General features: G+C 53.3%; 7 protein-coding genes across 7 annotated transcripts; 2 read left to right on the forward strand and 5 right to left on the reverse strand.

Moving 5' to 3' along the window:
* Nucleotides 1–1,426: 1,426 nt before the first annotated feature.
* On the reverse strand, nt 1,427–3,739 carry BDY24DRAFT_106592 (uncharacterized protein). Its single transcript, XM_076635831.1, has 5 exons — nt 3,316–3,739; nt 2,892–3,208; nt 2,531–2,672; nt 1,922–2,400; nt 1,427–1,841 (listed from the first exon to the last, which is right to left on the reverse strand). The coding sequence occupies exons 1-5, from the start codon at nt 3,358–3,360 to the stop codon at nt 1,460–1,462; spliced, it is 1,365 nt and encodes a 454-aa protein (XP_076495622.1). The 5' UTR covers nt 3,361–3,739; the 3' UTR covers nt 1,427–1,459.
* BDY24DRAFT_392977 (uncharacterized protein) lies at nt 3,096–3,806 on the forward strand. The gene is made up of 2 exons (XM_076640993.1): nt 3,096–3,208; nt 3,316–3,806. The coding sequence occupies exon 2, from the start codon at nt 3,536–3,538 to the stop codon at nt 3,716–3,718; it is 183 nt and encodes a 60-aa protein (XP_076495623.1). The 5' UTR covers nt 3,096–3,208; nt 3,316–3,535; the 3' UTR covers nt 3,719–3,806.
* On the reverse strand, nt 3,741–5,343 carry BDY24DRAFT_106670 (uncharacterized protein). The gene is made up of 3 exons (XM_076635832.1): nt 4,622–5,343; nt 4,517–4,537; nt 3,741–4,413 (listed from the first exon to the last, which is right to left on the reverse strand). Exons 1-3 carry the CDS (start codon nt 4,988–4,990, stop codon nt 3,832–3,834), a joined length of 972 nt encoding a protein of 323 aa, XP_076495624.1. The 5' UTR covers nt 4,991–5,343; the 3' UTR covers nt 3,741–3,831.
* On the reverse strand, nt 5,285–6,403 carry BDY24DRAFT_341806 (ribosomal protein S11-domain-containing protein; the record flags this gene model as incomplete). Its single annotated transcript, XM_076637459.1, has 5 exons — nt 5,285–5,718; nt 5,825–5,849; nt 5,929–6,082; nt 6,199–6,235; nt 6,337–6,403. The coding sequence occupies 5 exons, from the start codon at nt 6,401–6,403 to the stop codon at nt 5,285–5,287; spliced, it is 717 nt and encodes a 238-aa protein (XP_076495625.1).
* A 598-nt stretch (nt 6,404–7,001) lies between these two features.
* Nucleotides 7,002–10,174, reverse strand: HYM1 (Hym1p). The gene is made up of 12 exons (XM_076640994.1): nt 9,727–10,174; nt 8,962–9,022; nt 8,760–8,863; nt 8,560–8,678; nt 8,379–8,474; nt 8,229–8,301; nt 8,094–8,153; nt 7,776–7,985; nt 7,537–7,642; nt 7,441–7,454; nt 7,334–7,361; nt 7,002–7,247 (listed from the first exon to the last, which is right to left on the reverse strand). Exons 1-12 carry the CDS (start codon nt 9,868–9,870, stop codon nt 7,234–7,236), a joined length of 1,029 nt encoding a protein of 342 aa, XP_076495626.1. The 5' UTR covers nt 9,871–10,174; the 3' UTR covers nt 7,002–7,233.
* Nucleotides 10,175–10,767: 593 nt separating this feature from the next.
* On the forward strand, nt 10,768–11,245 carry BDY24DRAFT_392985 (uncharacterized protein). Its single transcript, XM_076640995.1, has one exon. It carries the CDS (start codon nt 10,830–10,832, stop codon nt 11,136–11,138), a length of 309 nt encoding a protein of 102 aa, XP_076495627.1. The 5' UTR covers nt 10,768–10,829; the 3' UTR covers nt 11,139–11,245.
* Nucleotides 11,246–11,742: 497 nt separating this feature from the next.
* On the reverse strand, nt 11,743–14,427 carry BDY24DRAFT_392988 (uncharacterized protein). Its single transcript, XM_076640996.1, has 9 exons — nt 14,223–14,427; nt 14,145–14,155; nt 13,528–13,753; nt 13,089–13,372; nt 12,935–12,986; nt 12,737–12,826; nt 12,572–12,652; nt 12,405–12,466; nt 11,743–12,306 (listed from the first exon to the last, which is right to left on the reverse strand). The coding sequence occupies exons 1-9, from the start codon at nt 14,304–14,306 to the stop codon at nt 12,042–12,044; spliced, it is 1,155 nt and encodes a 384-aa protein (XP_076495628.1). The 5' UTR covers nt 14,307–14,427; the 3' UTR covers nt 11,743–12,041.
* Nucleotides 14,428–14,802: the final 375 nt, after the last annotated feature.

Genomic DNA, 14,802 nt, shown 5'->3' on the forward strand with positions numbered 1-14,802 from the left:
GCTCTACCGAAGAAGACTTCCCTTCTTCTTCATCTTCCTCTGTTTCGCTGTCATCCTGTTGGTTCTGCTCGTCACCTTTCCATCCTCCTCCACCTCTCGTCCTTCCTGCTGCTCCTTCTCCTGCTGTTCCCCAGTCTAACCTAAGAAGTTGACCTCTTCCCTTCCCTGATTTCGGTGTTCTTCTCGCTTTGGAGTTTCGAAGATCCGCTCCTGGAAGGAGGTCCTCTGGTTCGTCTGAAGCATGGTCATGGTGGGTAGGAGTCGAAAAGGGTGCGTTCGAAGTTGGCTGGTTGAGTTGCTGTTGAGGTTCAAGATGAGTAGGGCTATGGGGCATAAAGGGGTTGAGAGGAGGTGAAGGCGAAGGAGGTGGTGAAGGTTGAAGAGATTGTAGTACGAAGACTGAGCGAGGGGGAGAGGTTGTTGTTGGGAGGGAAGGAGGGAGGAAGACGCGCTCGTTAGCTTTTTCGTGCACGTTCTCAAAAAGAAAGTTTTACAATCTTGGCAGACAGATTGTACTACTTTCTAGGTGCTATCTAATCCCCTGCAGCCGTTTCCTTTCATCTTTCCTCGTCAGGGTGAAGATTCTCCCTTCAGCAAAGCGACGACTCCGACTCGAGCTCAGGTCTCCTTGACTCCCTCCCTCCTCTTTTGTCACCTGAACTTGAAACGACCTTCATAGCAAGAAGAAGGTTTTCGGTCAAATTTCACACCCTTGATCTGCCAGGGCGAGAAGGTAAACGAAGGGCGGTGAGACCAAGACGCGTCGAGTCATTCTCGTTGCAACGCCTTTCCTCCTCCCTCTCCTCTGCTTCTGAGACCTAGCGCCCCACATCTTCGCCTTCTTCGTTGAGCGCTCAAGAACTTATGACCTGGTTTGAACGGTAAGAAGTTTGTCGACGAGCATTGGAGGAATTGAGTTTCGACGCGTCTTTGGTCTCATTTCCCATAGAGAGCTGATGGATCGCTTCTCCTTCGCAGGGACGACGTCGCTTCATACATTTGAAGAGTTATTCTAGAGTATCGAAGGCTGTATCTCCCGAAGGGGGAAGGGGACTTTCATCTGAAGGGTCGTTTGTCGCGTCGCCCGTCTCCCTTTCTTACTGTTTGGTCTCATTCGTCGTCAAGGATTTCAGGGGTTTCGTACGGCTAGGCTTGAATAGCGATCCCTGTCGTAAGATCCCGTTGTCGCTACTTTGATGTCCCTCGGAGTCAAGCTTCTCGAGAGTCGACGCGACCGGTCCTCTCCTCTCTTCGCAAAAGACGATGCCTTCACGAAGGAAACAAAGCGAAGCGGAACCTCAAATACAAAGCGAAACGACTTAATTAAAAAAAAACTGGCAATACTAGATAACCCTCCCTCCCCTCAAGCGAAACTCCAGACGAAACGAAAATAACGACCTTCCCAACGCGTCCTCCCTTCTCTCTCTCACCTCGAGCTCACGAGCGAGCGACCTTCGAACTAAGCAACCTTCACCTTCTTCTTCCCTCCCTCCTCTCTCTCATCACTCTTCCCGACCCTCTTCCCTCCTGCTCCTGCTGCTTCACTCCCCACCTCCTCCCTCCCACTCCCTCTCATCTCAACCCCCCGAACCCCAAGATGCCCATCCGTGAAAACCCCAAACATAACCTCAGGGAACGCAACCTGCATCGCCTCCTGAAAGTACGGCATCCTCTGCGAGTCCTGCAAGTGAGGAGGGAAGAGGGAGCGAGAGACCGTGAGGGGTTCGGGACCGAGGGAGAAGGCTGATGGATGAGGGGGACCGGAAGAGAGGACGTAGTGGTTGTAGATTGGATAGAGGTGGGTTTTGGAGGTGGGGGACCAGAGGAGGGTGGTGAGGAGCCTTGGGTGACGTGACGAGGTGGGAGTCAGCGACGCGTTGAGAAAGAGAAGAAGCGAAATCGAGAGAGAGAGGAAACTCACCATTGGATGCTCCTTTGGAAGTCGGTCATCGACGTTTCTTGATGCTTTGGGTCGATCAAAGGACTCGCAGTCTCCTTCTGCTTCTCCTTCTGCTTCGACGAAGACGACGTGCTCAAACTCCCGCCGTCAACAACCTCATGCAACGTCGCCTCGGGATCCATTTCCTTCTCCTTCATAACTCCCTCTCCTTCGGCCGGCGAAGGAAGTCCTCCGGTAGTAACTATCGATCCAGGTTGGGAAGGAGCGGCATCGACGACGTTTCGTTTCGAAGAGGAGGACGAACAGGAGGCGGAGGAAGTTCGAGTAGTCGCGTCGTTGGCAGTGAGATTGGGTCGAGAGGGATTCTGGGAGGGAGAGGATGGATCCGAAGAGAAGAGAAGAAGTCGTTCTCGAAGGTTGGTGATCTCTTGGTGGAGGAGGTGCGTCTCTGCTCGGTGAGAGAGTTCGAGTTGGGCCAGGAAGGGACGTCGGACTCGTTCCTGACAAGAAAGGGAGGTGAGACTCGGTCAACTCAGTGGTTAGAACGTGGTACAACACAAGCCAAACGTGAAGCTATACTGGACTCGAAGGGAAGCGAAGTCAGGGAGAGAGAGAGAGCAGACGACTCACATCAGCCTTGCAAAGCCGCCCGTTCTCCTCGAGGAGCAGACGGTTGACTCGCAGAAATTCGGCGTTGGCAGATTCAAAAGCAGCTCGTCTTTGCACCTCTAGTCTGAGCGACTGGTCGAGACAAGAGATGGCGGCTGCAGAACTGATGAGGATTGAACAGCGAAAACAAAACGAAGGGGAGTTGGTGGTGAGCTCGCACGGTTCCTTCCTGTCCTTTAATCTTCCCTTCCCCTTCCTGCACCGATAGAAACGCGTGCAGTTCGCCGCATCCCCTCTTCCAACCCAATCCGTTTCAAGAAACACCCTAGGCCTCCCATCCGAAACATCAACGCAACCCAGGAACGAAACCTTTGCAACTCACTCTTCCACCTTCCTCTCCGCCTCCTTCCCCTCCCTCCTTGCGTCCCTGTACAATTCCGTCCAAGTCCTCACTTCCTCCTTGGCCGCAGCAGTAGCAGCTTGAGCCACTCTGAGCTTTTCCTCCAAGGCGTCCTGAGAGCGACTGAAGACGTCGAACTTGGACTGGAGGAGTTCGTTCCTCGCTCGAGCTGCTTCGAGGGAGGAGTGGAGCGTGAGGATCTTGTTCTTTTGGGAGTCGACGACGGTGCTGAGAGGATTTGAAGAGGAGGGAGTGGAGGAGGAGGAGGAGGGGCGAGAGTTGAAAGGGTTGGAGGAGGACTTCGAGGGGAGGAAGGAAGGAAGCGAAGGTGAGCTCGAACGCTCCTTCCTCTGTTGCTCTCTTCTTCTTCTTCTGAGTCCTCACTCGAGGAAGAGGACCGACTCACAGGATCCGATCGAACTCGAACAGGGTCTATGATGATGCGCTGCATGTAGGCCGGGGAACGAAAGAGCTGGCGAAAAAAGACAAGTGGCCGTTGGGAGGTGAAGAGGGAGAGGAAGGGGAGCTGCTAAAAGGAGATCGAAAATCAGGGCGCGTCCCGTCGCGTGTTGCCTGACGAAAAGCTGGCGGACCTGAGTCTCACTTGCGTGGTCTGAGCACTGAGAATGATGAAGAGCGGAAGCCATGTTCTTAGAGGTCTCTGGGTAACGCGAAAAAAAACGTTACTGAAAGAAGGAGATCGGAGGGAAGGAGGCGCACCTGGGAGAAACACGGGAGACGGGAGCTTGATGAATTCGGTACGCAGCTCTGGAACCCGTCCACTAGAGAGGGAAAGACTGCTCTGGTAACTCGAGGAGTAAGATCGGACTCAATGAAGAGGCCGAAGAAGAGAAAAAACGAGCTGCATCGATCTCGAAGCAAAAACGAGAAACAAACCCCAAACGACGCGTCTCCCCTCTCCTCAATGCACCTTCCTCTTCCTCCCAATCTTCGGCTCCCTCCCCTTCCCCTCCCCGTCCTTCTTCGGCTCCCCACCCAAATACTTTTCCAAAAAAATCCTCTCCTTCCCTCCCTTCCTGAACCCTTCCCTCTCGATCCCCATCCGTTCCACCCTCCTCCTCTCCCCTTCCTCCTTCTCCCTCCTCCGATCCTCCATCTCCTCCGCCCACTGCGCATCCGAAAGCCACTCCGGCTCCGGGGCTCCTTCTTTTCGAGCTCTCCTCTTCTTGTTCCTTACAGTCGAAGCAGTTCGTTTCTTGAGGACGAGAGCTTTGGCTTCGTCGAAGGAAAGTTCTTCGATTCCACCGGAGGCGATGAGGTCCCAGATGGCGAGTTTGGCTTGGTAGCGTTGAAGACGGAGGGCGGCTTGTTGGTTGGGATTGGTTTCTTTGGACCATTTGTAGGTGGATAAGGGTAAAGGGAGGTGGAGGGTGAGGAGGTTCTTTTGGTGGGAGAGGAAGGTTCGGAAGTGTTGGGTTAGGAGAGGAGAGGAGGCGGTGGAAGTAGAGGAGTGAAGAGGAGGAGGAGCGGTGTAGAGGTGGGACTAAGGAAACAAAAGGAGGAGGAGAATGAGTTTAGTTTGGACTTGTAGAAGGAGGAGAGGAGGAGGAGAGAAGGAGAGGAAGGAAGGAAACGGTCGAGCTCACCGGATCGACTTCGACAACCTCCTGGCAAGATCGAAATCCAAAGAAAACTAGATCAGCTCAAGTACACACTCAGTAAACTCCTCAAGAGAAAACCTTCAAACTCACCGCGACCTCCTTCCTATCAATCTTCTCCGGGAACCTCTCCGCCAACTCGAGATTCGCCTTCTCCCTCTCGCTCGACATATCTGGAGCGACAGGAGCGAGATGAGCAAACTCAATATGAGCGTTGGCTGCTGGATCCGACGACCATTCCAAAGCGGAAGGAGAAGGAACAGTAGAACGGAGAGTGCGCTTGGGACGAGAGGTGTAGTAGGGAGTGGGAGGAGGGAGGGAGGAGGAGGTAGAAGGGGAAGAAACTGAGAAGGAACGAGCAGCTTGGGAGGAGGAAGTGAAGAGAGGTGGGAGAGAGGTTGGTGGAGGGAGGGAGGAGGTGGAGATCCGAAGAGATCTGAAGAGGAGAGCCGGAGTGTACATCGTGGTTGAGGGAAGAAGGAGGGAGGAGAGGGGAGGGGGAAACTCGAGCTCGCCGACGCTTTCGCTTTTCGGTTGACATTCGAATCTCTCTCTCGTATACTTCTCAAGAGCTCAACTCTCGTTCCTCAGACCGCACAGACAGCTTTCCCCTCTGGACTTAATAACCTGCTACAAAGCCCCTAACACAACCTCTGCCTTCCCTCTCTCCCTCAGTTTTCCGACCTCGTCCATTCCCCTCTTCTTGCTCTCTCTCTCTCTCTCGTAGTCTGAATCGCCTTTTCGCGCCTGGGTTGATCAAGATAAACCAAGCCAGCGACGGTACGACAAGCATCCCTCTCCTCCAAAACAACCCTGAAACAACAACCCAATCCCCAAAACCCTCCAGCAAACGAGAAAGAAACCAAAGAAAGCGAATCCCTTTGAGTCCCCTCGAAATCGAAGTGTCGTAGAAACGTGGAGGCGTAAGAAGGTGCCTAGAGCTGTAGGACGCAGGGAACGAGACGAGGAAGGGTAGGTCAGCGTGTGCTCGATGAGGTAGAGTTGGGTAGAAGGAGTTGAACGTACACGACGTCCACGTCGTCCACCCTTTCTCCTGGTGGAGTCGGTGGGGACGGGGGTAACGTCCTCGATTCGACCGATCCTCATTCCAGCTCGGGCGAGGGCTCGGAGAGCGGACTGGGCTCCAGGTCCGGGAGTCTTGGTTCCAGTTCCTCCAGTGGCTCGGATCTCTGAAAGGAGGTTGAAGAAGGGAGGGAGGGGAGAGCTCGTCAGTCTTTTGAGCCTTTTCGCCTGTTCAACTCCACGGACGAAGGTATCGAAACCGAGAGGACGAACTGATGTGAAGGGCGGTGATTCCGATCTAAGAAAAAAAGTAAGGAGGTTATCAGCAAGAGCGAAGGAGGCAAGACGAAGGGAAGGAAAGATGGGAGGGGACTGACCTCCTTGCATCGCTCGGCGCACTTCTGAGCAGCCAACATGGCGGCGTAGGGAGAGGACTCGTCCCTATCGGCCTTGACCTGCATACCACCGGTGATCCTGGAGATGGTCTCCTTTCCAGAAAGATCCGTGACGTGAACGAAGGTGTCGTTGAAGCTGAGGAGAGGCGAGGGAAGGAAGGGAAGGCAACGAACCAAGAGGAAAACAGAGTCAGCGATTCGTTTCGACTCGAGAAAGAAAGATATGGATAGGGGATGGGAAGGTGGGCTCACGAAGCGAAGATGTGAGCAACTCCGAAGACGAGCTCTCCTGCAAGTTGCAGAGGGGGAAGGAAGGGGGAAGGGAGGAAAAAAAAGGTCAGCTCTCTCCTCATTCTTCGTTCAAATCTCTTCCTTCCTTCTCTCACTCACCTTCAGCGATAGCAGGACCCATAGTGGCAGCCTCTTCCTTGGGCGCGGAAACCTTCTTGGGAGCCATTTTTAAAAGAGTGAGGGTGCTTGGTTGGGGGTGAAAGTTGTGGTGGACGTTGGGAGGGGAAAGGGAGGGAGGTTCAAGCTTTTTCGAGTTAGGGTCACGCAGTTCTGGAAATCTATACTTTCAAAGGTCGGGGAAACTTCTAACTTTCTTAGTCTAATAAGGGAGGATAAGCAGAAGAAGAATGGCAAAAAAAAACGAGCACAAAAACTTTGAAAGAAACATCAGCGAAAAAGAAAGCTTTTGAGTCCGAGGGGGAGAGAGGGGGAAAGAAAGCTATCTAAGAGACATCGTTCGCGCCCTTCTCTTCCTTTCTTTCCTTCGCCAAACAACCTTTCAGTTTCTCTCCCTTGCCCGAGAGACAGAGCTTCAAAACAGGGTAAACCAGGTTGGATCGCAAAGGAGTGGAAAGTATATATAGCCGAATGAATGCGAGGGTATCAGGAGAACGAAGAGAGGGGCGAGAGAGAGAGAGAGAGAGAGAGAGAGAGTCGTCTGGGTGCTAATACGTGAACCGATTCAACGAAGGAGCGAGGGACGGCCAGAAGGGCGGGGGGAAATAACGAGACAGAGAAAGAGTAGAAAGGTATTAGAGAGGAGTTGCGAGTTGAGAAGAGAATGGTAGACTAGCACGAGGTGAAAGATACGAGAAGGAGCGAGAGAGAGAGAGAGAGAAAGAGAAAAGAAAAGCAAAAAGGAGCGTGTGTGGGAAGAACGACGAGGTAAGGGAGTACGAGAAGGATGGGAAATAAGAGGACAAACAAAGGTAGCGGGGGTGAACTGAGTGAAAGCAAAAGAGGAAAGGCGGCCTAGGTCGAGACGGGAGATCGAGATCAGAGTTGCTGGACTAGGGGAGGGGGAGGGGAAGAGAGGACGAGTAGGTCAGCGACGCGTGGAGAGGGACGAAGAGTTCAGACGATATCAGAAACCCACTTTGAACTATCAGGAACTGCTTCTCGTCCTGTTGAAGGGGAGAAGGGGGAAGGTGGTCAGCGAACGGGAAGAGAAAGCGGGACGAAGAGCGACGCGAGGAGACGTACGTTGAATTGCTCGTCTGTTCGTTCGTTCGAGATGAGACAGGTCAGTACGCGTCCTCCCTCTACAGCGCTGGATAAATAAGCAAGAGACCGACTCACCGTCCTTGTCGTTGTGGAACTCCTTCAGGAAGGACAGCAGACGATCCTTGTTCCTCCTCAGAATCGACTCGATCGCCTCGGGCTTCTTTGGGTTCGCAACGAAGACCTGAATCGAGTACAAGCGCAGAAAAGGGTCAGTATAGAGTTGTTTGCGCTCGTTATTCGACGCGAAGAGGGCGAACGGAAGGTGCTTCTCGAGAGGGGGAGAGAGAGGGGAGACGAAGGAAGATCGCACGTACCTTGAAAACGTGGAACGCCTCGAACTGAATGTTTCTGCTCTTGTCCCGAAGCAGATTCATCATCATCTTGAGGTTGGCCTCGTTCGAAATGTACCGAGTCATGACGGAGTAGTTGGCTCTGTCGAGGAGGATCTCTCCGAGGAGTTTGATGGATTGCCGTTTCGTGACGTAGTTGGAGGAGAGGATGAGAGTGGTGTAGGTGGAGAAGAACTGCAGAGTGGGAGAGGGAAAGGAATGAGAGAGCGTCAGCCTGAGATCCGAGGGAGGAGGGAGAGGCGACGCGAAGGAGGAAGGAAGTGAAAGGCACGAGAGACGCACTCGATCGTAGTTGGCGTCGAGGTAAGCAGCTACCATAGGCTTGTGCTTCGTCAGAGTTTCCTACAAAAAAAGGAAAAGAGAGAAGGGTATGAGTACGAGAACTAAAAGGAAGACGAGACGCAGGAGCTGACTGACCTTCAGGTTACCGAACGCGTCGCACGAGATTCCGAACGTCGTGTTCTCGATGTAAGCAGGGAAGGAGTAGAACCTGAGAACGACCAAAGAGCACGGCAGTCAGATACGTTTCTAGCGATGTAGCTCTTGCTCGACAAGCGAGAGACTCACTGTTCCGAATAGAGCAAGATCTTCGCCAGCGATTCCGAGCGAAGCATCTCTTTCAGAATCATTCCAGTGTTGAGAGCGACGTCCTCGTTGGCGTATCTGTACAAGAAGTAGGATGATGAGGTCGGGAAGTCAGTCGGCAGATCGACAGAAGCTGAAACGAAGGAAGGGATGTGAGACGAACCCTTTCAGAGTCGCAAAGACGATCTGAGGCTTCTTGGCGATGTACTCGACAGTAGGGAAACGAGAGCCAATTTGTCTCCGAAGGAGATGGTTAAAGATTTGGGTGACGTCCTTCTTGGCCTGATTCCAAACGAAGGTCGGAAGGGAGAAAGAACGAGCGTCAGCGGACGCGCTGAAGCAGATAACCATAGCTCGACGGACCTCAAACTCGAATCCTCCGATTCGCTCGACGAGAAGAAGCAAGACGTCGTGGTTGTAGGCTTCTTGTGAGAGCTGAGCAGTAGCTTCTGGCGAGGCGTCGGTTTCTGAGTAGCGAGGGAAGGGAGAAAGGGTGAGCTTCGAAGTTTAGAACGAAGGTTCCAGGTGAGTCGTTTGAGAACAGGAAGGAGGGGCATCGACGAACCAGCATCACCGTACAGCACAACCTTCATCTGGACTAGCAGCTTTGAGAGCTCTTCGTTGGCCTGCGAGAAAAATAAACAGAGGGAAGGAAGATCAGCGGACTCGTCGAGAGTTGGACAGCTGAAGTAGAAGTTGATCCGGCCTCGAACCCTCTCTCTAACGACCCTCGTTGCTTCCCTGATCCTTCTCCACTCGTCCAGCTCAGCTCTACAGAGGCAAGCGTACCCGGCTTTGTTCGAAGAGAAAGAAGTAACTGCCAGGGGAGGACCTTGAGCTCGTATCGACAAGCAAGCTCGTTCGATCGACCTCCGAAGGGTCCCTCTCTCGTTGAGCTTGCTCTCCTGAGGAGGCCAACCTCTTCCAACAATCTCTGCAATGCAAACCCCGCTTGAAGGAACCCTTCTGAATCTGGGAGGGAGGTAGCTCGAACGTTCAGGTCGGACGAAGGAGGTGGGACGAGCTCATCCCTTGGACCTTCCTCCCTCAACCATCCTCCTCGCTCCTTCCCCTGCAGTTCGAGAACAGCTCGGTGACCTCCAGTGCTTATCACAGCAAAGAGAAACAAACCCCCAGAAAGCTCGTCAAAATCCTGGGAAGGTTTTGAGCTCCCAACACCTGCTCCCTTTCGTCCTCCTTCCTTTGCTCTGCTCCTCTCTCACCCATCACAACCTCCCCTCCCTCTCCTCCTCCTCCCCTCCCCTCGAAACACACAGCCCACCCAACCAACGGCTCAAGAGAGAGATCCTCCGAAAAGCGATGGACTGACCTTCTTCCTTCCATCTATGTTACCAGAAGCACCATCGAGTCTTCCTCCAGGAGTCAAGAGATCCTTGACGGCCTTGACGAGCTCAGCAGGAGTCTTTGGTCGTTTGGCGAAGAAGTTCATCTTGTTCGTCGAGTTGGATTTCATAGACTAGAGAGCGTCCAGGGGAGAGGAGGGTGAGGAGGTAAGGGGAGTGGGGGGTGGTGGATAACGAAGAGGGTTGGGGGGTCAAGGAGAGGGAAGAGAGGGTTGTATTTGGGAGGGGTCGAGATGGAAGAGGAGGAGGGCAGGGGAAGCTTAGGGGGATGGGAAAAGGCGGGAGGGAAAAACCTGCGAGTGATCGAGGAGAGGATGAAGGTGCAGGCTCTCTTTGAAGTAAGATGGCCGAACGCTGGTGGTCGTGGGTTGAGGAGAGGAGAGATCGAACGACGAAAGGTTCGAAGGGTCGATGTTGATTGGCAGGGAGGCGCCTCTCGAGTCTTTGCTTTCTTTCTTTTCTTTTCCTTTGTGAGATATATATATATTTCCGGCTTCTACGCCTTCAGAGAATAAGCAGCAAGAGAAGAATAAGAAAGATACAGAGAGTTCCGAATCGGCTAAAGGAACCTTCCATCCCCTCAAGCTCTGATCTCGCAGAGGCAGCGAGATCACCAGCTCTTCTTCCACGACGTCCAACTTCCTTTGAATAACTCGACTGCAAGATGAAAAAAAAGCTTACAAGAGAGGAAGGTGAGAGAAGATCCGACTAGTTCTTCTTAGAGACCTGAAAAAAGCGATACGACAGTGGGAGTGGAGTTGAGAAACGAAGGAAACTCGACTCAAGAGCTCAAGAAGATCTTTTCTCGTCTTCGATTGTCTGAAGCCGTTCTTTGTCTTGCTCTACGAACCTGTACAGAGGACTTCCATGCATAAGCACACTCTATCACTCTTGAACGAACAACAACAACTCCTGGCAGCTCCAAAAGGACTCTTTTCGAAAATCAAAACACGTACAACGCGTCGGCGTGGACCAACCCCTCCTCTTCTCCTCTGCCCTCCCCCCCTCTCTCAAACTCACTCCAAGTTTTCCCCTTCCAAAACCAAGTCTAAAAAAACGAACCGACAACATGTTTTCCCTCCTCTCGATGCGATGCGTTTTTTTTGCGCTCCACGAAATGACGCTCCAGCTTCTTGCCCTCCACCCTTCCCCTGAAAACCCCCTTTCCTTCCCTTCTCTCCCTCTAGTAGTCCCCTTTCCCCTCCAAACCACATCTCTCTCTCTCTCTGATCCCCTCAAATCTCAAAGACGTCCAACCATGTTCCTCAAATCAACTCTCAGAACGCTCAACAACCGATCCCCAACCTTCACGCGTCTCATCCCTCCTCTCGTCGTTTCGTCCTCATCCGCTCCTTTTCCTTTCCCTCTCACCCACTAACTTTTCCTTCTTTCCTCTTCTCCCTCTCAGTCGAAACGCCTCCTCACCTCTCCCAACCCAGCAGACCACAAACCCACCCTCCCGCCTCCTCCTCCTCCTCCCCATCCCTCTTCTTCCCTCGCGCGCCTCGCCGAGGGTTCGTCGAACGTCTTGCTTCCCTCTGGAGGGATCATCGCCCTCGCGCTGGCGGTGGGAGCGTACGTTTGGACGAGGGAGAAGAACGAGGTTACAGGTGGGGATCCTACTAAGGTGAGTGTGCATGGGAAAAAGGAAGACACGAGAAAGCTAAGACGCGCCCGAAAGGAACGAGAGCCAGCTGAATCGTCGGTTTGGGTTTGGGTTTGGGTTGGGGGGTTTGTAGGGACCTAAGGATGGGCAGCCTAGTAGGATGGCAGGTTGAACTCTTTGCTGAAAGAGAGAGAGATGGAAGGGAAGAAAGCGAGCAGAGGAAGGAGAGGAACGGACGAGGCCGAGTTGAAGTTGAGACGACGCGTCGAGCTTTTGAGAATCGATGACCTAGTCTATATAAGTTTCCCATCCCTGGCTTTTCTTTTCTTCTTCATGTTCGGTTTCTCTCCCAAAACGGAAAAGAAAAAGGGAAAAGAGAAAGAGCAGGGTCGTCCATCATAAAACCAAGAGGAGGATGCACTAAGGCAAAAAAAAAGAGGGAGGATATCAAGGCGGGAACTGAAAGGGTGAAAGATCGGAGACAGAGAGTCGAAAACAAAAAACACGAGAAAGCGAAAGCGAAAAGAATCAACGCATACACGAAAGGAAACGAAAGAGAGAGAGAAAGCGAAATCAACCCTAAGGACAGTCCCCGGTCAACTTTTTGAAACCTACGAACGAACGAACGAAAAGGGGACACAGGAGAGAGAAAGCAACGGAGAGAGAAAACGCGTCTCAACCCTTCCTCCCACCCCTCACCTCATCGTCGTCCTCTTCTCGGTACCCACCCAGATCTCCCTCCAGCTCCGCCTCCTGCTCCTCGGCGGCCCTCTTCTTCTCCAGCATGGGCACGCTCTCCTCGCTATCCTCCTTCCTCCCTTCCTCGGCGTGCTTTTGAGCGGACGCGGCTGGAGCGGATCCGAGCGGAGGAGCTTGAGCTCGGAAGTAGGCGTACATGGCGGAGCCGGCGATGATGAAGGCGATGGAGACTGCTCGGGGGCTGAGAGAGGGAGGATGGAGAAGGAGGGAAGGGAAGGGGGGGAGGTCAGCGAGGGAGACGAGGAGAGGAGAGAGAAGAAAGGGAACTTGTAGACGAACACAGTAAGGACATCCCCAAAGACGGCAATTCCAAGGAAGGTCTGAAGGACTGATCGGACGGCCTGGCAAAAACCAAAGGATGGAAGAAAAGACGGGAAAGAGGGAAGGTCAGCGACGCGTCGAGCGAGAACAAAAACGGATCGAGAAGAGGAGTAGAGCCAACGAACCGAAGAGAACATGTGCGAAACAGGAGAAGTCACAGTGATGGAAAGGAGTCCAGCCATACAGATGAAGAAGCCGAAGGTTCCCTGGTTTGGTTGAAGAAGAGAAGAACGACGGGTGAGCTCGAGGGACGAGACGACGAGAGAGAGGAAGCGAGTTGAGGGACGAACAGTAACAGCCGATCCAACGAGGAAGGTCTTGAGGGTTCCAGTCTCGTTGGTGAGGAGAGCTTTCCATTCCCAGACTTCTCCGAGGAGAATCTGTCGAAGGCGAAGACGAGAAGGAGGAGAAGGGGGTGAGCTCGAATTCGACCGAGATGAAGGACGAAACGATGACCTAAATTCGAGAAAGAAAGAGACAGGACGAACCAAGACGGGGAACAGAAGAACAGCCGACATGAGGTTGGTGAGGTAGGCGAGGCTGAAAACGCAGAAAAGAAAACGAAGAAGGTCAGCTCGAGCTCAACCTCGCGTCCCTCCTTCGCCCGCCCTCCTCCCTCCCTTCCCCGTCCCAAAGACTCACTTGATCACGTAAGTCGCATCCATATCCTTCACATCCACCTTCCTCAAACTCCACTTGACCAGAATCGCATGCACGGCAATCATCACCGCGCTAACGACTCCGTAGACGATCCCGAGCTGGGTGTTTCCTCGGTCGTTGGTGGGCGAGGCTGCTTTGGGAGTGATTCCGTAGAGGAAACCGATGGTGACGAGGGAGCAGCATACGATGGTGGAGGTTGGAGGTCTTTGGCGGAGGAGAAGGGACGCGAGGAAGACGGTGAGAGGGAGGACGAGACCTCGGGCGATCTGGGGAGGGAGGGAGAGGGAGAAGGGAAGGAGGTCGGTCAGCTTCGTCGCTTTGAGCTCGATGTCTCTTCTTCTGCTCCTTCGAGAGAATCCAACACCTTCACTTCCCCTTACTTCCAACTCGAACCCAACCCTATACACAACACCGTACTCACCTGGAAGTAACTCGCATCAACGACCATCAAGCACAAAGTGTTGAAGACGAGTCCCGTCACGTTCACGACCACGATCGCTAGGATGTCCTTCATGAGTTTCGGATCCGGTCTTGGGAGGGTGAAGAATCCTACGAAGGAGGTGAGATGGATGAGGAGAACGGCGATGACGAGTTGGGCGAAGAGGAAGGTGAGAGGGAGAGTAGACGTCAGGAGGACCCATTTGTTGCTGGAGGAGAGACAAGCCGACGAAGAGGAAGAAGAAGGAGGTCAGCTTTGGGAAGATTCTCTCGGGGAGAGAAGTGTATGCGTGACTGGATTGGGTGGGGTTGGGGGACAGGAAGTGTTGGGGAAAGAAGAGGGGAGCAGGAGAAGGAGGTCGGGAAGGGAGGGGGAGAGGAAGGAGCTCGCAACGTTCCTTCCTCAGCCCCGATGAGCTTCTCGAGGAAGATTTCCCAACTCTGTTCGAGCTCCCTATCAGCTCCCTATCTCTCTGGAGCAGCTCGTCCTTCCTGAGCTGCAAGCTTCCTCCCGTCCCAACAGCTCCCTCCTTCGCCTCGGAGGAACGCGTCCCTTTCTCGAAGCGGTACCGCGAATGCAAGAAGAGAGAAGAGACTCACACGACGACCATCTGGTAGTAGAGAGAAGAGACAGTCAGATTGAGCGTGTAGAGAAGACTTGTAGAGGAGAGAGCTTACTATGAGAGCCGCGACCATGTAGAAGATGACCACCGAAACGACTTGAAGTCGAGTCGCTTGATGCTTGACGTTGTCGTTCGCCATCCTGAGGGAGAGAGAGGAGACGCGAGAAGGGGAGGGGGGTTCGGAGTTGCTGAAGAGCTGAAGGGAGAGAGGGTTGGGAGGGGAGGGAGGAGAAGAGAAGGAGAAGGAGAGCGAGCTGTTCTGGTTGAAAGGAGAAGGGAAAGTCGGAACCTCGAGCTTGAAGGTCGCTTCGTTTCGGAGTCAATTGAAACCATTAGATTTAGAGCCCTTGGAAAAAAAAACTTTCTTCGTCTGGTAGCCTCGAATCTCTCTCTTTCTCCTACTCTGCCATCTCCCTCCGTCGAGAAAATCTTCCCGGCAGAAGAAGCTCATCTCGGAACTCGGAAGAGCTGTTCGTTCAGCCACAGCTCAACCGGAGCTGGTCGACCCTTCTTCCTGTTCCCTTTTCTGCTTTCGACTCCCATCCCCCCTTTTCCTGTCCTGTCCAGCTTCTCTTTTTTCGCTTCCACTCCTCCCTCTCGAGATGATGGTTCTCTTCGGATCTAACTGATCCTCG

Source organism: Mrakia frigida (assembly GCF_051309035.1).
Source record: "Mrakia frigida strain ATCC 22029 unplaced genomic scaffold BDY24scaffold_20, whole genome shotgun sequence".
Lineage (NCBI taxonomy): Eukaryota > Fungi > Basidiomycota > Tremellomycetes > Cystofilobasidiales > Mrakiaceae > Mrakia > Mrakia frigida.

What these genes read in the sequence shown, in the direction of transcription:
- BDY24DRAFT_106592 (XM_076635831.1), bottom strand. Translation starts at nt 3,360, where the DNA reads ATGCAGCGCATCATCATAGACCCTGTTCGAGTTCGATCGGATCCT. An exon ending in GCGGAGAGGAAGGTGGAAGA is followed by an intron (nt 2,673 to 2,891) that starts GTGAGTTGCAAA and finishes AATCCTCATCAG; the next exon opens with TTCTGCAGCCGCCATCTCTT. An exon ending in GGCGGCTTTGCAAGGCTGAT is followed by an intron (nt 2,401 to 2,530) that starts GTGAGTCGTCTG and finishes CTTTCTTGTCAG; the next exon opens with GAACGAGTCCGACGTCCCTT.
- BDY24DRAFT_392977 (XM_076640993.1), top strand. Translation starts at nt 3,536, where the DNA reads ATGATGAAGAGCGGAAGCCATGTTCTTAGAGGTCTCTGGGTAACGCGA.
- BDY24DRAFT_106670 (XM_076635832.1), bottom strand. Translation starts at nt 4,990, where the DNA reads ATGTACACTCCGGCTCTCCTCTTCAGATCTCTTCGGATCTCCACCTCC. An exon ending in TTGATAGGAAGGAGGTCGCG is followed by an intron (nt 4,538 to 4,621) that starts GTGAGTTTGAAG and finishes CGATCTTGCCAG; the next exon opens with GAGGTTGTCGAAGTCGATCC. An exon ending in AGGTTGTCGAAGTCGATCCG is followed by an intron (nt 4,414 to 4,516) that starts GTGAGCTCGACC and finishes TTGTTTCCTTAG; the next exon opens with TCCCACCTCTACACCGCTCC.
- HYM1 (XM_076640994.1), bottom strand. Translation starts at nt 9,870, where the DNA reads ATGAAATCCAACTCGACGAACAAGATGAACTTCTTCGCCAAACGACCA. An exon ending in TCGGAGGATTCGAGTTTGAG is followed by an intron (nt 8,679 to 8,759) that starts GTCCGTCGAGCT and finishes GTTTGGAATCAG; the next exon opens with GCCAAGAAGGACGTCACCCA. An exon ending in TCGACGCCAACTACGATCGA is followed by an intron (nt 7,986 to 8,093) that starts GTGCGTCTCTCG and finishes CCCACTCTGCAG; the next exon opens with TTCTTCTCCACCTACACCAC.
- BDY24DRAFT_392985 (XM_076640995.1), top strand. Translation starts at nt 10,830, where the DNA reads ATGTTTTCCCTCCTCTCGATGCGATGCGTTTTTTTTGCGCTCCACGAA.
- BDY24DRAFT_392988 (XM_076640996.1), bottom strand. Translation starts at nt 14,306, where the DNA reads ATGGCGAACGACAACGTCAAGCATCAAGCGACTCGACTTCAAGTCGTT. An exon ending in GATGCGACTTACGTGATCAA is followed by an intron (nt 12,987 to 13,088) that starts GTGAGTCTTTGG and finishes CTGCGTTTTCAG; the next exon opens with CCTCGCCTACCTCACCAACC. An exon ending in TTCTTCTGTTCCCCGTCTTG is followed by an intron (nt 12,827 to 12,934) that starts GTTCGTCCTGTC and finishes CGCCTTCGACAG; the next exon opens with ATTCTCCTCGGAGAAGTCTG.